Below are 26,370 nucleotides of genomic sequence, written 5' to 3' on the forward strand. Positions count from 1 at the left end.
GTGTGTTGGTGAGGTGTGCGAGCGACGAATGTGTGCCAAGGTGTTCGGTGGTCAGGTGTGTGACCAAGTCTGTGAGCGGAATGAGTGTACCGAGGTGTGTAAGGAAAGGTACGAGGAGCATGGGAACAGCTGGAGGTATGAGCAAGAAAGGGGTAGCGTATGCGTGTAAGAATCCAGGTGAGGCATCGACGGTAACCGGGTTAGCGGTTAGAGCGACTTATAGCCGAATCGGGCCCTCGGTGCGTGCCGGGCTTCGCGTGCCGCGAGAACCAGCGGGGATCCGAGCCACGGCGGGTTCGAAAGGACCGCCGTGCGCGATCCACGCTGGGCCTCGCGTGGAACGGCCGCGTCCGGGCTCCACTAGGCGGAGCGGGCAGCCCGATAGGAAGGGTCGTCATGGCGACCACTTTTTATTGAAACGTGCCGGCAGGTCGAGATCGGGCAATTGGATGGCTCCACGCCGAGGTGGTGCGTGGGATCTCGGCCCGGGTAAGCCCCCGTCCCTGCCCCGAATGCGGGACGTATCCAGCCGCTGGCACAAAAGAACCCGCGTTCATTGCTCGGCTGTACGAAGCCGAGCTTTAGAAGGGAATTGGCGCACCGAGAGGATCTAATAAGTAGACGGGTGATGAGGTTAGTGTTTTGGACCCAAAATTAGAAAAAGGCGAAATTTGATGATTGGTACGGGGATTGGCAGATGAAATGACAAATTTTTGATTGGTTGGATTTAGGTGTGCGAAATTGATAGTAGGACCTCCCTGATGTGGTGGGATGGCAAATCCACCATCCCTCACAGAGGGGGGCAAATGCGCAATAGATTATGGGGTGTATGGCAGTGAAAACTAGCCCGGGTGGGTTAGGATATATCGTGTGTAGGGCCCTAGAGATTGACATTAGGTAACGTTAAGATTAGTTAGTGACAAGGATACCTGTAGTGGGGACGCAGGTAGATTAGTATGGATGATAATGACGAGGGAGCGCAATAGTTTAAAGGGACGACTGGGAAGCGCAAGTTTCAGAGGGGAGTAGTTAGCTGAGATGATGCCGTGTGTGTGAGGATTGAACAGGTGTGATTGCACAGGTGTGCAACTGAACAGGTGTATGGAGCAGTGTATGAAGGAGTAGTGGTGATTGTGTATTGTGATGACCAAATGGTCCAGGAAGAAAGGAGGGTGCAGGTGGCACCAGGTATGATTGCACAGGTGTGCAACAACAGGTGTATGTGGCTATGTGGAATAAATGGTAGTGTGGAATATCTGGAGTATTGGAATGGATGGTCGTGGAGTGAGTATGGTGGAAATTGTGGAGTGGAGTGGATGGGGCGAAGGTGTGAATGGGGGAAGAGTGGACCCCCATCATGGATACCCGGGGCGGGTAGTGTAAGTGTTAGGTAGAGGGTATAGGTAAATTGTGGTGGGATATTGGCATCTGTGGTGCGGGTGAAAGAATGGTCTTTGGATGGGTGCATTAGTGTTGTGGAAATGGCTGGGTGTGTAGCCTGTTAGTGTGTGTAGTTGGTTGGGCGCTCCACCACTGTGAGGATGTCGGCCAGGTGAGGCCGCAGGTGGGCTCTGGGAGCCGGTAGTTGTGGATGGGGCCCGAGGATCCGGAGGACGGACCCGGGTAGCCCAGTGCCAGAGGGCACCGAGTGGGGTGACAGAGCCAGGAGGGGCTGTCCCCAGTTAGTTAGGTTAGGGTGAGGAGCTAGGTAAGCTCGGGTGGCAACTGCAGTGGTGGAGGTGTGCAGGTGGGTAGACCTGCTGGGAGAGCTACACGTCACAGCCCAGAAATTGTGCAAGGGCACCGGGAGATGAATCGGGGGAGTGAGACCCCAAATTGAGAAGCACCACAGTTTGGTCAATGGGAATTGGTTTTTAGAACCCATAGTGTAAGTGGCCAATGGATTGGCAGGGAAAGACCCCGGGTAGTGTAAAGTGTGTTAAAGTCATTTAGAGGATAGTTAGGAAGAAGGATCTCCTCGCACCATCCGCATCCACTCACCTGAGGTGACAGGTACTCCACACCATGCCATGGTTTGATTATTTTTTATGATGCAAATGTTTGGATTGTGAGACGCATCATGACGTGGGTGTGACATTGTGCTTTGTTGTTCCATCTCTTCCTCCTTATGAGGATTGATGATGAATTGGGTGATGGCAAATTTTGGTTAGAGGGATTGTGGAGACGAATTTGGTATAGGAGAAATATGGGGAAGACGTGACAGTAGTGACGAATTTGTAAATGTGTAGATTTTTGTACATATGGGGTAAGGGCAAGGGTTGTGTAGGTGACAGGGGGGTGACGTACGGTAGGGACGAGCTTTCTCACTTCGCCCTCCGTACGCATTTCGCCTTGCATTGCCTTATTGATGTGTACCCTTGTGACCTTACCCCTCGCTCAATTGTCTCTCTTTTGTCTCCCACATGACCTGTGCGCCATTGGGTGCCGAGGGGAGCGTGCGTGGGTCGGCCATTGTGCGCCCGAAATTCCCAGAACCAGCTGTCTGCATCGATGCACCACATTATGGACCACATGCCTGTGGCCGAGCACCATTGATGGACCCCATGGGTTGGGGCATGGCCCCTCTGCTGGAACCGGCCATGAGGGCCCGAAATCTTGCTGGCGGACCTTGGCCACAGGGCACCGATGCCCCACAGGTGAACCACACTAGTCGGCCCTGTGGGCCATAAATAAAATAAATAAAAATGGACACATTGGGTGCAAGTTTTAATACAAATAGGCCGCCAGTAAGCAAAGCAAAAGAATGACAACATCTGGAAGACCAAATAATAATAACCAGCAGAGGGAGCCGAAGAGCAAGAGATCACCTGCAGGGTTAGGGGTTGTTGATTTATTTTTTATGATTGAACACTGATGAACAATGGTGACTGCACCGATTGGTGCTTGGGTGTGTATTGGTGCGTTTTTGGGTGCTTTCATGGTGCGTCGATGCAGAGCAGACTGTCTCCCCCCCAGAAAGAACAATCACAGGTCCTGGGTTAGTTTTGTAAATAAAAATAGCGCCATTGTAAATAATGCTTCCCACCGTCAGTGTATAGTTTGAAGACCATTCCGCAATTCGGTTAACTGTGGGCGTAAGTCTGTTAGGCAGGGTGCAATGGAGCAGCGGGACACATTTATTTATGTTTTAAAACTGTCGCACTCAGGGTCAGGTTAAAAGTAGAGGGAACTACACCTACGTGTCACACTAAATAAAAGTTGTAGGCCCGGGCCGTGCCTAAGAGGAGGAGGGTGCAGTGTTGCGGAGCTGAGAACTGTATTTTTTTTATTGTGTGCTGTATTATTGTTATTATTGTTTATTCTGCGCCCCCTGCCTCCGGAGCTGTGTAAAGGTGAAAGGGCATCCCATAATTAGTCCACAAGCATACACGTCAGCCAAGTAATAGAATACCCCTGTTGATAGTTATCTCTTATTCTGTGTTTTAGGGTAAGGCTGTGTCTCCCATTAATTGAAGTACTCCATTGCACCAGTGAAAGAGAATAGATCCCCTTTCATTCCCATCCCCAAAATCCCCATTCCTTTCACATCCCCTTTCGTCATTGCCGAGCCTCGATTGCCAATTACCTCCCCTCCAAAACCACCATTGAACATGTGCTCTCGTCGGAGAAGAAAGGCGTGCCCGCCCGTCGTCATCAAGGGCGGAGCCAGAGGGTCGCGCGACCAACCAGGGCCGAGGTGAGCACCCCGATGGGCGTGTCCTGAAGGCCGGCGGCTTAATCGCCGGAGGCGCTATAAAAGGCGCGCGCGCGAGTTGGTCGTGAAGAGAGGGTGGTGAGGAGTCAGTCAGTGGAGTCGGTGGTCAGTTGGTTGCGTTGGTTGCGGTGAAGAGTCGGTGGTAAAGAGTGAGTGGACCAAGAAAGAGTTGAGGGTTGGACCAGACGAGTCGGACAAGGCCTGGCAAAGCACGCAACGTCCACAGCAGCCACAACAGCAGCTTGGGGGCCTGAACGGCGGTTTGAGCAAGGCCGTGAAGGAACGGCGGCGGCTAAACGCGCAAGTTGTGCTGCAGGACCCCCTTGGACCTCCCTCTCCCTCCAGCCATCCACCTCCTGCCATTCCATCATTCTTGTGTACGTGAGTTTGTTCTGTTTGTTCTGTCCTGGGTATTTAATTAAGTCTGTAGGTAAGCTAGTATTTGCACTGTGTCACCTGCGTCTTATGTGTTGTAAATAAACTTGATTGCTCCTTTTTGCTTGTGTGTGTACAATAAATCCAATTACTCTTCTGTCCGTCTTCTCGTTTTATTCCTTTTCTTCTTTGCATTCGTCGTTTTAGTCTTTTCCCTCATTGAGCAGCCGCGGTGCGATCCGGCCAACGTTTGGGTGAAATCGGGTTCTAATCGGGGATCCTGTAACGGTCGCGGTTGGACCATCCGCTCGGCCCATCATACCATCTAAACCGCGATCAGTAACAATATATATATATATATATATATATATATATATATATATATATACATATATATATATACACAGACTTGGCATTTAATATGGAATTTTTTTTTTTCTTGACTTGGGTTTACTTTCTTAACTCAGTATATCAATCTGGTGAGTTTCTTTTACACTTTGGTGATTTCTTTGTTAAAAGAACCATGTCACTGATTGTCTGTCGCAGCAAGAAGTCAACAACAGGATTATATCACAGGTGGCGTGGCAAAATGTACGGACAGGTGCATTTGATGATTGGCTTCACAGTCGGGTATACAAGGGTTGTTGCGTTCTGTATTAGTGGCAAACAACTGCTGCACGTCTCCAAAAGTTATTGCCGCTTCCTCTGGAGATGGTCCGTCAACTCGACAATGCTGTTTGTCATGGAGTGGTGGCTTTACGAAATTACGGCATGAAACAGCATGCTATTGCTCGGCAGTATGGCATCACTCAAGGTCAGGTGTCAAAGATCCTGAAACGAAATGCTCAGAGGGGTGTCCCTACTCCAATACCAAGGCCAGGACGTCCCCGCAGAACCACAAGGAGCGATGATCGCCAGCTGCACCGGTTAGTCCGCAATGGCCGTACCAAATCAGCTAATCAGCTTAGGGCTGAGTGGCAGCAACTGATAAATGTGCCTGTATCCAGAAGGCGAGTCAACCAACGACTGGTTCAAGCAGGCTATCATGCCAGGCATCCCCTGAGAAAGCCACGCCTGACCAGACAACACCGCCAGCGCCGATTGCAGTGGGCCAGAGAGCACCGTCAATGGCAGCCAGGACACTGGAATCACGTGATCTTCAGTGACGATTCTAGCTTTCTGGTCTATCGTCAAGATGGCTGCGCCCGAGTGCGCAGACAAGTGCATGAAGCCTACAACAAAGATTGTATAGTGCCAAGAGCCCAAGCTGGAGGTGGTGGGGTGACCGTTTGGGCTGCTTTTCATGCAGGGGGCAAAACTGACCTGGTTGTTCTGAATGGAAACCTGAACCAGTTCAAGTACAGGGCCATTCTGGAAGAAACATTGCTTCCATTTGCTCGTACAGCCTTTCGAGGAAACTTTGACTTCCAAGATGACAATGCACGGCCTCATCGTGCTCGCATGATCTAACACTTTCTTGCTGACCGTGGTGTAGAGCATATGGAGTGGCCTGCCATGTCCCCGGATATGAATCCGATAGAGAACTTGTGGGCAGAATTAACGCGTCAAATCGACCGCTTGGACCAGCAGCCGACCTCTGTGCGTGAATTGCAGCAGGCTATTGTCACTGCATGGCAAGCGATTCCTGTCCAAACCTTGGCAAATCTCGTGAACAGCATGCCTCAACGTGTACGTGCTCTCCTGAATGCTCGTGGGGGTTACACGAAGTACTGAACTGTAATTTTACTGTCCGTAATCCCAGTCGTAATTTATCTTTTGTTTTTGTTAAAAAAAATTTGGCCTAATGTGCAAAATAAAGAGATACTTCTGGAAAACGTACAGAAGTTTAACACAGTACTGTCCATGAATTGAGTTCGATATCAGTTTACATCACTTTCAAGGATCAATGTATTTGTTTCGAAATGTCAAATGTGGTTTTTGTTTCTTTTAAAGGTCACATTAACAAAATCTAGAATAATTTCAACATAATTGCAATGAACTTTTGGTTCTAAGACATCTTGAAAAGTAAGTTCACCCCCACAAAAAAAATATTCCATATTAAATGCCAAGTCTGTGTGTGTGTATACGTATATATATATATATATATATATATATATATATATATATATATATATATATATAAGAATAATAATAATGCATTTATTTTATATAGTGCTTTTCAGGAAGCCCAAAGACGCTTTGACAGAGTGCATAATGCCTAGCAAAACATAAAAACAATTGCAAAAAAGAAGAATCAATAGGGAAATATTCAAAGCACAAAGGAGGGAGAAGGAGAAGAGATAGTCAGGGGTTAAATGCTGTGGGTTAAAAGTTGAATGCAGTGTTGAACAGGTGGGTCTTGAGTGATGTTTTGAATGTGGTGAGTGAGGAGGAGTCTCTGATGGTGTGAGGTAGAGAGTTCCAGAGGGTGGGAGCAGCGATGGAGAAGGCCCTGTCCCCCCAGGATCTAAATCTGGTCCGGATGGGGGGGGGGGGGGGGTCAGGAGGTTGGTACCAGCAGAGCGGAGGTTGCGGGTGGGAGTGTGTCTTGAGAGGTCAGCCAGGTAGGATGGGGCCAGGTTATGGAGGGCTTTGTAGGTCAAGAGGAGGATTTTGTACTGGATTCTCTGGGAGATGGGGAGCCAGTGAAGCTTGTAAAGGACGGGGGTGATGTGGTCACGGGTCCGGGAATGGGTGAGTAGACGGGCAGCGGAGTTCTGAATGTATTGGAGTTTATTGGTGATTGTTGAGGGTGAACCATAAAAGGAGGCTATTGCAGTAGAGGGCAGTGCCGGTAATGTTAAAGGTGGTTTCAAGTCGGGTGAGGAGGATGGTGTGATCGATGGTGTCAAAGGTGGCGCTGAGGTCGAGGAGGATGAGAATATTGAGGTTGCCAGCGTCAGAGGAGAGGAGAAGGTCGTTGGTGATTTTGAGGAGAGCAGTTTCAGTACTGTGGTTGGAGCGGAATCCGGATTGGAATGTTTCATACAGGTTATTGGCAGAGAGGTGATGTTTGAGTTGAGTGGCTACAGCGCGTTCCAAAACTTTTGACAGAAAGGGTAGGTTGGAGATGGGTCTGAAGTTGTTTAGGGTGTCAGGGTTTAGTCCAGGTTTTTTCAGAATGTGGGTAACAGCAGCAATTTTGAGGGACGGTGGGACGATGCCTGTAGACAGGGAGGAGTTTATTGTTGCAATGATAAGTGGAGAGAGAGAGCAGGAAGGGAGGCCTTGACAAAGCTGGAGGGGATGGGGTCAAGAGTGCAGGTGGCAGTTTTCATTCCTATGAGGAGTTCAGAGAGGTCAGTAGGGGAGACTGGGGAGAATTGAGACAGGGGATGGCAGGATAAGGGGGGGCAGGTGGTTTGAGGGGGAGCGGGTGCGGCGGTGGTCAAGCTGTTGTAGATGTTTTCAATTTTGCGTTGGAAGAATGAAAGGAAGGAGATGCAGTTGTCTACTGTGAATGACTGGGTGGTGGTGTTCAGGGGGCTGAGGAGTTTGTTTATTGTAGAGAAGAGTGCTTTTGGGTTTCCGGAGCCAGAGTGGATAATTTGAGAGTAGTAGGCGGAGCGGGCGCGGGAGAGGGCATCTTTATAGTGTTGTAAGTGGTCCTTGTAGGCCTGGGAGTGAACTGTGAGACCTGTTTTATTGCGGAGTCTTTCAAGTTGGCGAGCACGAGTTTTCATCAGGCGGAGTTCAGGGGTAAACCAGGGAGCAGAATGGGTGAAAGAAACTGTTTTGGTTTTTATAGGCGCAAGTTGGTCAAGGCAGGAGGAGAGAGTGTGGTTGTAGTAGTCAGTGAGGTCAGAAGGGGTGTGGAGGTCAACGAAGGGAGAAGTGGACATTTTTTCAGAGAGGGTGGATGAGAATGAGGTAGGTGAAAGAGCGTTTAGCTTACGGAAGTTGATAGTGCGATAATGCCTTGGTGCTGGGGTGGGGATGTTGATGGTCAGAGTGATGGCTAGGTGGTCAGAGAGAGTGAGGTCAGAGCCAGAGAGATGGTGCAAAATTAGTCCAGTAGAGCAGACAAGGTCCAAAATGTGACCACGGTTATGGGTAGGAAAGTTGACATGTTGAGTGAGGTTAAAGCAGGTGAGTAAATCAGTGAAGTCAGTGGTTATCGTGGGGTCAGTGGAGTCCATGTGGATATTGAAATCACCAAGGAGGAGGATTGAGGGGGAGAGAGAACATAGCTGGGTCAGAAAGTAGGAGAAGTCAGACAGGAATGATGGGTGTGGTTTGGGAGGGCGGTAGACAACAGCCATGACTGACTGTGTGTGACCAGAGAGTTTAAAAGCCAGGTGTTCAAATGATGGAGCAGATGCGATGGAGATGAGGCTGGTCCTGATGTCTCGTCGGTGAATAACGGCAATTCCACCACCTCGGCCCTCCGAGCGTGGTTTATTGATGTAAGACTATCCATTGGGTGTGGTGAGGTTGAGTGCGAAGTAGTCCAGAGGTTGTTGCCAGGTCTCAGTGAGACAGAGAAAGTCAAGTTTATTTTCCAGGATGTAGTCGTTCAGGATGAGGCATGTGTTGTTGAGGGACCGGGTATTGAACAGGGTGAGCTTGATGTTGTTTTGTACGGCGGGTATGAATTCAGGTGATTTGGCCAGGGTTCGCAGACAGCAGGTGCGATTGTGTGCGTTGTTGTGACCAGGTGCGTTGGGACGATGAGTGGGAGTGCGCTGAGCCGACCAGAGGACGGGGATGGAGTGACCCGATTGTAAATAAACAAACTTACGACCGGAGCCACGGTGATTGTACCTGGGTCGACGCAGGAGTCCATTTGATTTGATTGCAGAGATGCATGATGGGGTGGAGCGGGTATTAAGCAGGAGAAGCCTTGCGGCGGAGTACCGCAGAGCCATGCCAGGCAGGAGCGAAGGGACGAGCACGAGGCCAAGGTTGAGGAGGCGAAACAATCGTCACAACCCACGGGAGCGGGCCCGAGGGAACAGCGAAGGAGCCGGGCAGGTGAAGCAGAGCCGGGACCGAGCAGAGGGCAGACAGGAGCGAAGAGACGAGCACGAGGCCAAGGTTGAGGAGGCAAAGCGGGCAAATGCAGCGAACCGCCACCACCACCACTGCAAACAATGGGCACAACCCACGGGAGCGGGCCCGAGGAAACAGCGAAGGAGCCGAGCAGGTGAAGCCAGGAGCAGAGCCGGGACCATGCAGAGGGCAGACAGGAGCGAAGAGACGAGCACGAGGCCAAGGTTGAGGAGGCAAAGCGGCAAATGCAGCGGCAAACGACCGCCGCCGCTAATCAAGATGACGGCGGCAAACTGCCATCACCACCGCTGCAAACAATGGGCACAACCCACAGGAGCGGGCCCGAGGAAACAGCAAAGGAGCCGAGCAGGTGAAGCCAGGAGCAGCAGAGCAGAGCCGGGACCATGCAGAGGGCAGACTCAATGGCCAAAAATCCGCCTTGACCACCAGAAAAGCAAGATACGGACAATGGTCCAGTCAGAGAAGCGGCGAGCAAGTGATGCCAGCGTCCTCTCCGGACCGGACCCATATTGTTACGTGCAATAGGGAGGAGTTAACAATATATATATATATATATATATATATATATATATATATATAACATTATAACAATACAATATATATATATTGTTACGGTTTTTAGAACCTTCACTTTGTAAATAATAATTCTGGTAAATAATTCTCTTCATGTAAAAAGGTTGCACCCTAGCTAGGCCATATTGCAACACGTAGGACACCATAGGAACTTCTTCAGTTATCTCATTAGTATGCGTTTCAGGTAAGGCTCTGTTTCCAATAGTTTGACTCTGCGTTGCATTAATCAAATAACCTAGGCCCCTTTTCAAATCCCCTTCATTTTGCGGCGTAGGGTCCCTCCCAATTCTATTACGCGCCTCTGGCTTGCCAGCAGCATTCGCTGCATCAAACGCCATTAAGCACGCGGTCAAGCTGGAGAAGAAGGGCGGAGCGCCGGGAGAAGGCGTGGCCCCCTGTCAACTGGCCGTCAAAGGTGGAGCCAAGGAGCCCTCATCAACCAACCAGGGCTGAGGTGAGCCCGCCGCAGGGCGTGTCCCCATGAACCGCGGCTTGATACGCGAGGGCGTAATAAAAGCGTTCACGTGGGACTACTTCGAGAGATGAGCCCGGGAGAGAGAAGGAGTCGAACACCAAGAGAGCCACAGAGGCGAGCGGCAGAGAGAGACATGGAGATTGACCGGCAGAGCGGCAGAGATTTCAATTACGTACGCAGCATACCAGCTTTCCCCCGCTCTATAATTGTCCGGTCGCGTCCAACGACACGCGGAGCTGTTTGCCGGGTTTCACCTCGAACCCAAAGCGTGGACCAGAGCACGAGCTTGGAGCCGGACCTCGACGCCTACCATCTGCCTGGACCCTTCTCTTCCTTCCCACCACTACAGTTTTCGTGTAAGTCCGTTTGTACTGTCCTGGGTGTCATATAAGACTGTGTAAGCTTGCCCTGTGTATCTGCTTCTTCCTCTTCTTGTATATGCCCTTCTTTCATTTCCTCTTCGGGTTTAGTGTACATAATTAATAAATATCTGTTCTTCCTTTACTTTGGTTTCCTCTCATCCGATCGTCTTCGTGATTTCTCCATTGAGTACCTGTGGCACGATTAGAACGGCTCAGAATTGGGTTTAGTCTTTTTTGTTAACGGCCCGAGTCGCAGCTCGCTTCGCTCGGCGTATCCATTAACGCTGCGGCTCGGGTGGAAATTATCTCCTCGCTTACGGTCGGTACTAGTAAGCAGGTATTTGGGACTTCATTGACCAATGACCATGGCTACTACCGACCGGAAGTGACGTCATAGTTTCCAGGATCGGAGACGGCCAGCTTAAAGGACAAGGGGACTAACCCCCCCCCCCCCTTGGTAACGGGAGTGCCGTACTCCGAATCCGCAACAATATATATACAGACTTGGCATTTAATATGGAATATTTTGTTTTTCTTGACTTGGGTTTACTTTCCTAACTCAGTATATCAATCTATTGAGTTTCTTTTACACTTTGGTGATTTATTTGTTTAAAGAACCATGTCATTGATTGTCTGTCGCAGCAAGAAGTCAACAACACGATTATATCACAGGTGGCGTGGCAAAATGTACGGACAGGTGCATTTGATGATTGGCTTCACAGTCGGGTATACAAGGGTTGTTGCGTTCTGTATTAGTGGAAAACAACTGCTGCACGTCTCCAAAAGTTATTGCCGCTTCCTCTGGAGATGGTCCGTCAACTCGACAATGCTGTTTGTCATGGTGTGGTGGCTTTAAGAAATTACGGCATGAAACAGCGTGCTATTGCTCGGCAGTATGGCATCACTCAAGGTCAGGTGTCAAAGATCCTGAAACGAAATGCTCAGAGGGGTGTCCCTACTCCAATACCGAGGCCAGGACGTCCCCGCAGAACCACAAGGAGGGATGATCGCCAGCTGCACCGGTTAGTCCGCAATGGCCGTACCAAGTCAGCTAATCGGCTTCGGGCTGAGTGGCAGCAACTGACAAATGTGCCTGTATCCAGAAGGCTAGTCAACCAACGACTGGTTCAAGCAGGCTATCGTGCCAGGCGTCCCCTGAGAAAGCCACGCCTGACCAGACAACACCGCCAGCGCCGATTGCAGTGGGCCAGAGAGCACCGTCAATGGCAGCCAGGACACTGGAATCACGTGATCTTCAGTGACGAGTCTAGATTTCTGGTCTATCGTCAAGATGGTCACGTCCGAGTGTGCAGACAAGTGCATGAAGCCTACAACAAAGATTGTATAGTGCCAAGAGTCCAAGCTGGAGGTGGTGGGGTGACCGTTTGGGCTGCTTTTCATGCAGGGGGCAAAACTGACCTGGTTGTTCTGAATGGAAACCTGAACCAGTTCAAGTACAGGGCCATTCTGGAAGAAACATTGCTTCCATTTGCTCATGCAGCCTTTCGAGGAAACTTTGTCTTCCAAGATGACAATGCACGGCCTCATCGTGCTCGCATGATCCAACACTTTCTTGCTGACTGTGGTGTAGAGCATATGGAGTGGCCTGCCATGTCCCCGGATATGAATCCGATAGAGAACTTGTGGGCAGAATTAACACGTCAAATCGACCACTTGGACCAGCAGCCGACCTCTGTGCGTGAATTGCAGCAGGCTATTGTCACTGCATGGCAAGCGATTCCTGTCCAAACCTTGGCAAATCTCGTGAACAGCATGCCTCAACGTGTACGTGCTCTCCTGAATGCTTGTGTGGGTTACACGAAGTACTGAACTGTAATTTTACTGTCCGTAAGCCCAGTCGTAATTTAACTTTTGTTTTTGTTATTAAAAAAATTTGGCTAATGTGCAAAATAAAGAGATACTTCTGGAAAACGTACAGAAGTTTAACACAGTACTGTCCATGAATTGAGTTCGATATCAGTTTACATCACTTTCAAGGATCAATTTATTTGTTTCGAAATGTCAAATGTGTTTTTTGTTTCTTTTAAAGGTCACATTAACAAAATCTAGAATAATTTCAACATAATTGCAATGAACTTTTGGTTCTAAGACATCTTGAAAAGTAAGTTCACCCCCACAAAAAAAATATTCCATATTAAATGCCAAGTCTGTATATATATTGTTGCGGATTCAGAGTACGGCACTCCTGTTACCAAGGGGGGGTTAGTCCCCTTGTCCTTTAAGCTGGCCGTCTCCGATCCTGGAAACTATGACGTCACTTCCGGTCGGTAGTAGCCATGGTCATTGGTCAATGAAGTCCCAAATACCTGCTTACTAGTACCGACCGTAAGCGAGGAGATAATTTCCACCCGAGCCGCAGCGTTAATGGATACGCCGAGCGAAGCGAGCGAGCGAGAATATACCGATATATATATTGTTGTGGATATGAGAATGTTTTTTTTTTGTTGTTGTGTAAATTGTTGTAAAAATATCGCCCTCCTTACTCCAGTTATTTATAAAGGTCAAAGTGCGTCCCGTAATTAGTTCATAAGCACTCACGTTAGCCAATAATAGATTTCCCCCTTGTTGACAGTTATTTCCTTATTCTGTGTATTAGGTTAAGGCTATGTCGTCCATTAATTGATACTCCATTGCACCGAAGTCAAATAAGCTAGGTCCTCTTTCGTTTTCATCCCAGCGGTGCGAGTGGTTTTCCATCGCCGCAAGACTCCATCAGCCACGAGGTCATCTCAGAGCAGGAGGTGGGAGGAGTCGGCCCAGCGCCGGGGACAAGGCGTGGCCTAGCCAACGCCTCCTCTAAGGGCGGGGTCGGTGAGCCTCGCGACCAATCAGGGCCGAGGCGAGCTCACCGATGGGCGTGTCCTAGTGGCTGGCGTCTTGATCGCCAGGCGTGCTATAAAACGGGTGCGTATGCGTCAGAACGGGGGGTTGTCGGTGGTGAGGAGTTGGTTGGTGGCTAAAAGTACAGTTGTTGTTGAAGGAGGAAGGGTTGATGAAGAAAGAGAGTGGCGTGGGAGGAGGACGAGTTGAGTGTGGCGTTAAGTGGCAATAAAAGTGGAGCTGAAGAGCCCGGAGTCCAGCACGAAGCGCCGATCCGCTCGCGGTGAACAATACGCGCCGCTGCACACGAAGGCTTTCCCGCCAAGAACGCGAGTCGACTCCTGGAGAGGGACCTCGACGCCTGCAGTGGCCTGGGCCTTCCCATTCCTCCTTCCAGCCAATCCACTCTGCAATTCCCCGTGTGATTCCGTCTTTGTTTGTTCTGTCCAGGGTATAAGTTAAGCCTGTTTAGATAAGCTAGCAATTTTCACTGTGTCTCCTTGATTTCTTCTGTAAATTATTTTATTATCCTTCCTTCTCCTTGGTTACTTTTGGTTGTAAATAGCAAATAAATTATATTAGTATTCCCTACTTCTGTCTTCTTCTTCTTCACATCCATGTCACCTTTGTCTTTTCCCTCATTGAATATCTGTGGCACGATTTGGCCAACGTTCAGGATTCGGGTTAGTCGAGGTAACTGTTCGGGCGCGGCGGCCATCCGCTCGGCAAACAACATCCTAGCCGCGTCAGTAACTATATATATACATATATATATATATATATATATATATATATATATATATATATATATATATATATATATATATATATATATATATATATATAAATATATATATATATATATATATATATATATATATATATATATATATATATATATACATACTTGGCATTTAATATGGAATATATATTTTTTTCTTGACTTGGGTTTACTTTCTTAACTCAGTATATCAATCTGGTGAGTTTCTTTTACACTTTGGTGATTTATTTGTTAAAAGAACCATGTCACTGATTGTCTGTCGCAGCAAGAAGTCAACAGCAGGATTATATCACAGGTGGCGTGGCAAAATGTACTGACAGGTGCATTTGATGATTGGCTTCACAGTCGGGTATACAGGGTTGTTGCCTTCTGTATTAGTGGAAAACAACTGCTGCACGTCTCCAAAAGTTATTGCCGCTTCCTCTGGAGATGGTCCGTCAACTCGACAATGCTGTTTGTCATGGAGTGGTGGCTTTACGAAATTACGGCATGAAACAGCGTGCTATTGCTCGGCAATATGGCATCACTCAAGGTCAGGTGTCAAAGATCCTGAAACGAAATACTCAGAGGGGTGTCCCTACTCCAATACTGAGGCCAGGACGTCCCCGCAGAACCACAAGGAGGGATGATCGCCAGCTGCACCGGTTAGTCCGCAATGGCCGTACCAAGTCAGCTAATCGGCTTAGGGCTGAGTGGCACAAACTGACAAATGTGCCTGTATCCAGAAGGCTAGTCAACCAATGACTGGTTCAAGCAGGCTATTGTGCCAGGCGTCCCCTGAGAAAGCCACGCCTGACCAGACAACACTGCCAGCGCCGATTGCAGCGGGCCGGAGAGCACAGTCAATGGCAGCCAGGACACTGGAATCACGTGATCTTCAGTGACGAGTCTAGATTTCTGGTCTATCGTCAAGATGGCCGCGTCCGAGTGCGCAGACAAGTGCATGAAGCCTACAACAAAGATTGTATAGTGCCAAGAGTCCAAGCTGGAGGTGGTGGGGTGACCGTTTGGGCTGCTTTTCATGCAGGGGGCAAAACTGACCTGGTTGTTCTGAATGGAAACCTGAACCAGTTCAAGGACAGGGCCATTCTGGAAGAAACATTGCTTCCATTTGCTCGTGCAGCCTTTCGAGGAAACTTTGTCTTCCAAGATGACAATGCACGGCCTCATCGTGCTCGCATGATCCAACACTTTCTTGCTGACCGTGGTGTAGAGCATATGGAGTGGCCTGCCATGTCCCCGGATATGAATCCGATAGAGAACTTGTGGGCAGAATTAACGCGTCAAATCGACCACTTGGACCAGCAGCCGACCTCTGTGCGTGAATTGCAGCAGGCTATTGTTACTGCATGGCAAGCGATTCATGTCCAAACCTTGGCAAATCTCGTGAACAGCATGCCTCAACGTGTACGTGCTCTCCTGAATGCTCGTGGGGGTTACACGAAGTACTGAACTGTAATTTTACTGTCCATAATCCCAGTCGTAATTTAACTTTTGTTTTCGTTAAAAAAAAATTGGCTAATGTGCAAAATAAAGAGATAATTCTGGAAAACGTACAGAAGTTTAACACGGTACTGTCCATGAATTGAGTTTGATATCAGTTTACATCACTTTCAAGGATCAATTTATTTCTTTCGAAATGTCAAATGTGGTTTTTGTTTCTTTTAAAGGTCACATTAACAAAACCTAGAATAATTTCAACATAATGCCAATGAACTGTTGGTTCGAAGACATCTTGAAAAGTAAGTTCACCCCCACAAAAAAAATATTCCATATTAAATGCCAAGTCTGTGTGTGTGTATATATGTATATATTTATATATATATATATATATATATATATATATATATATATATATATATAGTAACGGATTTGGGAATTGTGTGTGTAATTTGAGGTAAAGCTTGTTGTAAATATCACCCTCCGTAGTGTAAAGAAAGGTCAAAGGTCGTCCGTAGTTAGGCCACCGCAAACAGGCCACCGCAACACGTAGCCAATCATAAATTCCCTCGGTAGTTATGTCCCTAATCTATGTAGTTGAAGGCTCTGTTTCCCATTAAATTGACACTTCATTGCACCGAATTAAATAAGGTAGATCCCTCTGACATGGTATCTTCAAAGTGCCAGCTTTCGCCACTTTGCTGCATTTTAACTCCCTTACGCCACTTTGCTGCATTTTGCCTCCCTTACGCCACTTTGCTGCATTTGACTCCATTAGCCACGTGGTTAAGCCTCGGAGAAGAAAGGCGTGTCTCCGCCCTCGTGATCGGAAGGAGGAGTGAGCGGCACCATTCCACCAACCAAGAACGAGGGGTTTGGCTTGAGAGGGCGGAGAGAGAATGCTTGGGGGAGGTTCGAAAAGGTTTGAGGGTGTGGCCTATAAAGACCGCCGCGGGACGCCTCGCGAGAGAGAGCTTGAACGAGAGGGCTGCGAAAACCAAGCTGGAGAGAGGGAGAGAAGGGAGAGAACCCTGACGCAGCAGCAACAACAGCTTGAAGCAGGGGAGCTCGAACCGCAGCGGTGTGAACCAGTGCAGCTTTGGGAACCACGGCAGCGGACGCGACCGCAGCGTGGGCGTCTGACGACGGTGCCGAGGTGACCGCGAAGGAACGGCGGCCGGCCCGACCGTGCTCCAGCCCGAGCTGAACCTTCTCCCTCCAGCCAATCCACCCTGCAATTCCCCATTCGTGTGAGTCTGTTTTTGTTTGTTTTGTCCTTGGGTTTCTAAGTAAGACTGTTTGTAGGTAAGCTAAATATTGCCCTGTGTGTCCTGCTTTTTTCCATTTCCCTGTATATAACCTTGACTGCTCTTTTTGCTTAGTTGTGTGGAAATAATAAATCCTGTTATTCCTCCGTTCTTCTCCTTCCTTCTTCTTCATTCTCGTTCGGTCGCTTTAGTGGTTTCAATATTGAGTGTACGTGGCGCGATTCGGCCAATGTTCAGGATCGGGTTTAGTGAAGGCTAATGACTCGAACTTCGGGTTGCTAAAAACCGCTCGGCAACTAGACCGACCATCCAAACCGGGGTTCGAGCGGTACTTGTCTCCCTAGTCTGCGGCGGGACGGATAAAGGTATTCGGGATAAACCCTGGACCCATAACCCTGATCCGTTCCATCCCGCGGGATAGCGTTACAAGTGCCAGGAGCGGAGATGGTCAGCTTAACAAGACAAGGGACTAACCACCCCTTGCTAAGGGGGAAGAACCGTACTCCGTATCCGTAATAAATATATATATACACAAAGAATTAAGTTAAGCACCCCCCCCGTTTTTTTACAACCTCGCACATTACAAGTTTGTTGTCGTCAAAACAGTGTAATATACCCATGATATTGCTATATTTTCTGGAGAAGTGATATTATGGTCACATAAAAACATAACAATCATGCCGTTTTCAATATTTTATTCTGAATAATTTAAGGTGAAATTTTTTGGGAATTTTAGGCATATTTTCATCTCAATTTAAGTATGGAGCTATAGGTCCATCACGGACAGTGTGGATGACGTTTATGTTTTCTAACGTACAGTCATTGTTCTGAGAAGACCTCTAGCGATCTTTGCGTCAATAACGTGTGTAGGACCCACGTGATCGGATCACTGACTCAACCCTACGTCTCATAGACCCTGTAAGCCGTCGTATGCGTTGCTGTGGCAGGTTGTTCCATTCCCGATGTAATGCACGTTCCAATTCATCCAGATTGGCTATTGGAGGGACCATCTTCGCAATTTGTCGTCCCAACATGTCCCAAACGTGCTCGAGGGGGTTCAGGTTCAGGACAGGATTAGGGGGTGCTTAACTTAATTATTTGTGTAGGGGTGCTTAACTTAATTCTTTGTGTATATATATATACATACACACACACCACTCCTCCAGCTCCTTATACGACAGTTTCAACTCACACCATCCATCGCCAACTCAATGAAAGGGGGGTTCTATGGTAGGAGACCCAGGAGGACCCAACTGCTGAAAGAGAGACATAAGAAAGCCCGACTGGAGTTTGCCAAAACACACCTGAACAAGCCAAAATCGTGCTGTGGACAGATGAGACCAAATTAGAGCTTTTTTATAAAGCACATCGTCTCTATGTTTGGAGAAAACAAAATGAAGCCTTCAAAAAGCGCCTTTGGGCTACTTGAAATGCGCTATACAAAATAAATGAATTATTATTATTATTATTATTAAAAAAAGAACACCTTCCCTACAGTCAAACATGGAGGAGGTTCAGTGATGTTTTGGGGTTGCTGTGTTGCCTCTGGCACTGGGTGTCTTGAATGTGTGCATGGAATCATGAAATCAGGAGATTACCAAGGCATTTTGGAGCACAATGTTCAACCCTATGTCAGAAACCTGGTTCTCCGTCGAAGGTCATGGCTCTTGCAGCAGGACAATGACCCCAAACACACTTCAAAGAGCACCCAGGAATGGTTCAAGACAAAACGCTGGACTGTTCTGAAGTGGCCAGCAATGAGTCCAGATCTAAATCCCATTGAACACCTGTGGGGAGATTTTTTTTTTTTTTTTTTTTTTGTATACTGAATCGAGGCTCGTGAAAGAGCTAACATTTATTTCACAAACAAATCAACCAGACAAACAAAACACACAAAAAGAGGGAGCGGAAGACAAGATGGGGAGAGAAGGGGAAGCACACAACCACAACATTTCAGAGCAGAGAGAAGTGTGGGAGGGAGAGGGCTTGGGGGCAGGAGGCGTGGGAGGGGGAGGGGGAGGGGGAGGGCGGGGGGGAGAGGTATAAAACACAAGGGGACCGAAATTAGCGGGGGTAGAAAAGATCAAGGTTTTGGATGGGGGAGGATAAGAGATGGTGGTGAACAGCTGTTTTAAAGACCTGGAGGGTGCAGTGGGATTGAAGAGAGTGAGGGAGTTTGTTCCAGAGGCGGGAGAAAAAAGGAATGAAGGAGTGAAGGTGAGCAGAAAGTCTTGATTTTGGCAGTTTAACCATAAGAGGGTTGCAGGCAGATCTTGTGCGACCTGTAGGAATATTTGGGGGACAGAGCCAGAGAGGGCTGGGGGGGGCAAGGCCAGAGAGGAGTCGGTAGAAGACGGAAAGACCACCAACCTGCCTGCGGTGAGTGAGTGAAAGGCCCTTGGAGTTAGCTTCATCGCGGGAGATTCCAATGATTCTGAACGCTTTGGTTTCAACAGCGTGCAGACGGGCTAGGTGTGAGGCAGGAGCACCAGACCAGAGGGGAGAGCAGTAATCCATAGAGCTGCGGATGAACGCCTTGTATGTGGTGAGGAGCTCAGGTGTGCCAAGGAAGGACTTCGCACGACGGAGGATGCCCAGTCGGCGACTGGCTTTGGAGGCCAGATTTGAAATGTGGTTTTCCCAGGAAAGATCATGGCAAATAGTGAGACCCAAAAGCTTGAGTGACAGAACTTCTTGGAGAGGATTGTTCAGAAAGTGGATGGGAGGGTTTTCCAGTCGGTCTTTTCGGAGAGACATCGTAAGAGTGTGAGATTTATCAGGATTGAAAGACATGTTCCATTTGTTTGCCCAGTCTGTGATTTTGTCCAGGTCTGCAGAGAGTGAGGACGCTGCAGACTGCCGATCTGAGGGATGAGGAATGGAGCAACAGAGAGTAGAGTCGTCAGCAAAGAGATAGAGAGGATTTTCAAGAGAGTCAGCGAGATCATTGATGAAGACCAGAAAAAGCACAGGGCCCAGAACACTACCTTGGGGAACTCCAGCCTGAACAGGAAGAGGAGATGAGAGAAACCCATTCAGGGCCACACGTTGACTACGACCAGAGAGGAAGTCCGCCAGTCATGCGTGGAGATTTCCATGGATACCAAAGGAGGAGAGTTTGGTGAGCAGAGCAGGGTGCCAGACCGTATCGAAGGTACGTGAAATGTCAAGGGAGACGGCTCTAAATTCCTGTTTGGCGTTGAGGACCTCCATCCATTGTTGAGAAAGCAGAAGCAGCATGTCCAGAGTAGAGTGACCAGGTCTGAAACCAAATTGATGATCAGAGATCAAGCCATTGGAGAAGAGGAAAGATTTCATATCTGAAGCAATGATGGATTCCATGACTTTGCTGATAATTGGGAGAAGGCTGATTGGTCTGTAGTTGCTGGGATCTGTTTTTGCACCTTTTTTGTGCAAAGCGGTGATGTTGGCTGATTTCCAAGCAGATGGCAGATGACCTTGAGCAAAAGAGAGGGTGAAGAGAACAGAAAGAGGGAGTGAAAGAGCAGAAGAACATGATTTTAGGACCCGTGGGCTGATGCCGTCAGGACCAGTTGCAGAATCAGAGTCGAGGGTTGACAGAAACTTTTACACCTTGTCAGGAGGAAAGGACACAGAGTCCAGGAGCAGCTGGGTACGACTGGGTACGGTGGGTACAGAGAGGGATGGGTTTGGGACACAAGATTTAGAGGCAAACACAGAGTTGAGGCATTCAGCTTTTTCACGTGCGGAGTCAGCCGTTAAGCCGTTTGAGGTGAGGGAGGGGATGGAGGGGGAACAAACACCAGAAACAGATTTGACCAGACGCCACCAGGATTTGGAAGAGGGAGACAGATAAGAGAGTTCGGTCTTGAGAACGGTGAGATATTGTTTCCTGGCTCTCCTGAGGGTGGACACACACTTGTTTCGGGCTTTGTGAAAGGAAATGAGATTTCCTTCCGTTGGATTTGCTTTCCAGGAGACGAAAGCAAGTTGTTTCAGGGCAACAGCCTCACCACAAGATTCCGTGTACCATGGACGGGAGGAAGGGTATGACAACTGAAGACGAGATGGGATAAATCTGTGCATGAGAGAGAGCAATTTACTTTGAAAGAATTCCCAGGATGAGTTGATGTCAGAGGCGGTAGAGATGTGAGACCAGTCCAGATGATTGATGGCTGCTTGAAGACCGTGCCAGTTGGCCTGAGTGAAATGCCAGACTCGTCGACGCTGAGGAGGCTCTCTGAGAATGGTCAGAGAGATGTCCACTTTGACAAGCACATGATCAGATGAGCCGATTGGAGCAGAAGAAGAGCAGCAGACATTTTCAGGGAAGTTTGTCATAACCAAATCCAGAAGAGAAGATGCTCCGTTGACCGAGATCCAGGTCGGGAAATTGACAGATTGTGTCAGTCCCAGTGAGTCGCAGAAGTCCTTTGCTGATGAGCCATGGCTGGTGAGAGAGGTACCCACACCCAGCCAACTGGCATGGTGACAATTGAAATCACCACATATGAGGAAGAGAGAGTTGGGATGGGTAGATAGAAGTTGGTCCATATTATCAGACAGTGAGATGTAGATGGAGTCATCGCTGTTTGGTGGACGGTACAACACACATATGAACAAAAGGTGGGAGCGAAGGGGAAGCCGTAGCCAAAGGTATTCCTGGGGGTGAGGTGGAGAGAGGGCAGTGGAGGGCGAGTGAGGAAGAGAGTTTTTTATAAAGATAGCAACCCCACCTCCAGGACGAGGCTCAGGTCTATCATACCGGAGGAGGGAGTAACCTGGGAGAGATACCAAGGCATCAGAGACATCATGAAGGAGGAAAGTTTCTGTTAAGCAGATCACATCTGGTTTGTCAGAAGCAACCTGTATGGAGAGGTCAGTCAAGTTTGAGCGAAGGCCCCGGATGTTTGAGGTCCATACCGTTAATGAAGAGGAAGGGGGAGCATCGGGTCCAGAACAGGGGGGGAGGGGTAGGGTAAGATGTGGAAGAGGAGGAAGAGGTAGGGAGAGCTGTTGAAGGTGTGTCAGAGATTTCAGAGATTTCAGAATAGCTTGGAGAAAGGGAAGGTTTGATGGAGATTGGGTGAGGCACAGTGAGGTGTTATTTGAGGAGGGGGAAGAGCGAGGCAGAAGGTTGGGGGAGATGAAGGTGAAAGTTGGAAGGGGGAAGAAGCAGGGAGGATGCTTTGAGGAGGAGGGGTGAGAGGGGAGTCTAGGAGGGGAGGAGCGAGGGAGAGTCTCGGAGGGGAGGGGTGTGGGGGGAGTTTAGGAGGGAGGGGAGGGAAGGGGCAAGGGGGGAGATTTGAAAGGGATGGGTGATGGGGAGGATTTGGAGGGGAGGGGTGAGATTGGATTTTGAAAAGTGTACGATTCATGGGAAACGAACATTTTTTGCAAAATGAGTTTGAGACCTTCGAGTCAAAAATACGTTTGAGGACACTGGAGGAGGGGTGGAGTTCTGGATAGTTTAGGGAATGTAGAAAGGAGGAACTGTAAGAGATGGTATTATATATATTTTTTGGAATGAATAGATTTGGTGAGCAAGACGAAAGCATCCTTTTGTAGGAAAAGAAGAAAAGGGTGTTATAATATATGAGAGAAAATAGTTGTTCAGGGGAGAGATTATACATTTGTGATCGCGTGATCGCGAACGAAGAACGAACGAACAAAAAGAACAACAAATAAACGAATAAGACCTGGGAAGGAAATATTTTTTTGGGTTTTTTTTTTTTTGAGTAGAGATATTAAACAAGGAGGTATGGGGTGAACGACTGGGACGAAACAGAGAACGAAAATAATTTCAGCGCATTCGACGAATCGCTGAGAAAAACAAAACCACAAGGTCAGAGACGGTACGGTAGCCAAGCCTACGAGTACTAGGCCGCAGAATACTCGATACGCATTAACCGACGATTGTGTATACATGTACGAAAAATTAGCACCGAAAATTTTCCAAAAATATACGCTTTAGGTACAGACACCGAAAGATAGATACAGTCTCGACAAAAACACAATTGAGAAATATCACTTAGCTTCGAAAGCGTGAGCGCATGGAACAGCTTCGAAAAGACGTGACCTCGCCGTGATCTCGCGAGATCTTACTAAAACTGAACTGGAGATCTGAAAACAGCAATTGGAAGAAGGCACCCATCAAATCTGGGAGAACTGGAGCAGTTTGCACAAGAAGAGTGGGCCAAACTACCAGTAGAGAAGTGTAGGAAGCGCTTGACGGCATTTATTTTGTCCAAACGCTGTGCTACCAAATATTAAGTCTCGGGTGTCAATAATTGTCAGACATTTCTTTTTATTTCCCGATTTAAAAGGATATATTAAGTTCTGAATCAAAAACAAAGGTTCTGTAATATTAACAGTGAAATAAAGAATTGTGGAGACCAAATACTTTTGTCAATTTCTACTTATTTTTACGAGAAAATTGTGAGTTATTTGAAAAAAGTGCAAGGGTGCCAATATTTTTGGCCACGACTGTATATATCCAAATAGCTATGTGGCATTCCTTGAAGCAGACTTCAAACCCAAGTCATTTGAAATTTGTCCGAGGCCATTATTTACTTTAACGACGTTTGTACATACGAATCAGGAAGACGATAATTGGTTTCGAGTCGTTTATTGTCACATATATCCTTTCCGCATATCTTGTGGGACTGAGAGTTGGACAGGCGACCGTGATGGGCCATGAGCTGCACATGGACACGTCTTTTCCGCCTATCTCGCGGGATTGAGTGTTGGATAGGCGATCATCATAGGTGGGGAGGGGGTTTGAAGGCTTCAAGTGGGGAGGGGAACGGCATTCTCTCAAGCAGCTGGCTTAAACCCATACCATAAAAGGTATTTGGCTGAGGTCATTATTTAGTTTTAATGGTGTATATAGGCATCAGGAAGATGATTGGTGTCGTGTCGTTTATTGGCACATATGTTTTTCACATATCTCATGGGGTTTGTGAGTTGCTCAGGCGACTGTGATGGGCCATGAGCTGCAGATGGACACTTATCTTTTCCGCATACCTTGTGGGATTGAGTTGGACATGTGACATTGATGGATGGGGAAGGGGTTTGAAGGCTTGAAGTGGGGAGGAAATTGGCATTCTCTTTAGCAGGGCTTAAACCCATATCATTTTAAAAGATCTTTGTCTGAGGTCATTATTCCCTTTAACGATGTGTATACATACATGCATCAGGAAGATAATGCGTTTCTGGCCTTTTATTGCCACATATCTTTTCCGCCTACCTCACAGGATTGTGAGTTGGACAGGCGACCGTGAAGGATGGGGAGGGGGTTTGAAGGCTTGGAGAGGGGAGAGGATAGATGCTTTACGGTTGATAGAGGGGTAGGTGAGGACATTGTTTTGTGAGGTGAAGGTTGAGGACTTTGGGTTTGTGAGAGGTGCAGAGGGGAATTGAGGGCTTCAAGTCACATTTTGCATTCGGTGGAATTTACACAGGTCCCCGATACAACAAACAACAACAACATGCATTTTAAGGCCATTTTCCCTGCTAGAGCGGGGGTTAGCCTTGCGGCCCCCATGACAATCTTCTCCATCTTGCCCTATTTTCTGCATCTCTCCTTGTTAACCCCCTTGCCCACATTTCTTCTTCCACCATCTTTAGCCAAGTCTTTCTCGGTCTTCCACGTCCTCTACTTCCTTCTACATCCATTTCCATCACTCTTCTCAACCAGTCACTTTCATCCTTCCTCAACACATGACCAAACCATCTCAACCTGTTCCTCTTCACAGCATCAATCACAGGCTCTATTCCCATCATTTTTCGCAATTCATCATTTGTCTTCCTCTCTCTCAAAGATACTCCGCACATCCATCGAACCATTCGCATTTCCACCCTTTCCAACCTTCGTTGCTGCTCTACGATCATTACCCATGTCGCACTCCCATAAATCATAACACTTCTCACACATGCAGCATACACCTTTCCCTTCAGCTTCAACGACACTCCCCTCCTCATCAGCACGCCACTCAGTTCCCGAAACTTCTTCCATGCACATCTCACTCTAGCAACCGTTGCCGAGTCTGATCCACCTTCTCCATTCAGCATGTCTCCGAGGTAGCAAAATGTTTTCACACCTTCCAGCTTCACGCCGTCTCCAAGATACAACTCAACATTTCCTCCATCTGCAGCTCCCTCTGTGCACACCTTACATTTGAATGTAGCTGCCACACTGGTTAATGACCCTCTCAGACCACTACATTTTTGATGAACCCACTCAGCGCACATTGTACATTGAATGGAGTTCACTCCGACACCCTGATAGTGACTAAATATAATCAATGGCACTTCATAACAGAAATATTGCATTCTAAGGATTCAAATAAAAGATTACTGCATCCTAAACCAAACACAATGCTAAATTGTACCATATTATCCTTAAATTAAACTACAAATAACAGACATCTCCCATATGAAACGATAATCTCCCATATGAAACGATAATCTCCCATATGAAATGATAATCTCCCATATGAAACGATCACCTCCCATATGAAACGATCATCTCCCAAACTACAGTAAATTGCAATGCTTACCGGAGAGAAAGCAGGCCCTCTTGCTTTGCTTGGTCGAAAGGTTTGAATTCTCCCTTTCCTGCCATGGCTTGTTGCTCATCTTCAAGTTCTCTTTGCTCCTTTGCTGTCGATTCTCCTTTCGTCCCCGAATTGTACTTTTTGTCACGTTTCGACAACTTTTTCTGCCTGCGTGGACACAAACATATTGTTGCAGTTTTGTCATTGCACCCCAAGCATACCATAGACACATTAATTAGATTCATAGGTTAGATTCCCTCCCAGTGTCTAGGGGGTTGAGGGATACATATGCGTTATGGGGGTTTAGCGAGGACTTCCCCGTATTCAGCCAGTATTCAGTAACAATCCAGTATCTGGTAATTTATACATTATTCCGTAATCCATCCAGTGTCTTGTACGCTGCCGTTCTTAACGTCCACACTTTGTGCTTCCATTCATAAATAACGTTTCATCCCTTTATCTCCCATAATATAACACCACCTGTTTGTACTTTCATCTCCCTCAGGGTATAATCTCCCACCTCCTATAATAAACCTTCATTCATAGTCATCGAGTAATGAACGTTAATACCTCCAAACTGAATTCACCCTGTAAAACCCTCTTATTCGTCCCCTACCGGTGTACACCAGAGGGGACTATAGGTTGTCTGTCCGTCCGTCCGTCCGTCACGCAAACAGTTTTTCGGACTTTTTTCTAAACTCTTAATGCTAATGATTTCAAACTTGGTACATGGTTTCCTCATAAGTTACAGATCAAGTTCGAACTTCACGACGTTTCGATCATTTTTGACAAAGTTATAGCACTTTGAACTTTGGGAATTCTGATAATTCTGATGATCCTTAACTCAGTGCCATTTTAAGTTTTAATTTCCTTTAAAAAAGATTTTCTCTGCAATAATAGGACCGATTGAGATCAAATTTTCACCGTAGGAGGGACTCGGTCTGAAGAATATTTTAATGGTAATTATGACGTCACAGGTCACGTGGT

At 47.6% G+C, this 26,370-nt stretch overlaps 1 protein-coding gene across 2 annotated transcripts in view; it reads right to left on the reverse strand.

Moving 5' to 3' along the window:
- The window catches only part of LOC137434087 (ubiquitin thioesterase otulin), a 60,405-nt gene that overhangs the window by 26,601 nt on the left and 7,434 nt on the right, over nt 1-26,370 (reverse strand). For both annotated transcript variants that reach the window (XM_068126746.2, XM_068126747.2), the window contains exon 2: nt 25,387-25,551. In XM_068126746.2, coding sequence (XP_067982847.1) covers nt 25,387-25,551 — 165 coding nt within the window. The remainder of the gene's footprint in view (nt 1-25,386; nt 25,552-26,370) is intronic.

The sequence above is a fragment of the Myxine glutinosa genome, chromosome 10 (genome assembly GCF_964187855.1).
Source record: "Myxine glutinosa chromosome 10, kmMyxGlut1.1, whole genome shotgun sequence".
Classification (NCBI taxonomy): Eukaryota; Metazoa; Chordata; class Myxini; order Myxiniformes; family Myxinidae; genus Myxine; species Myxine glutinosa.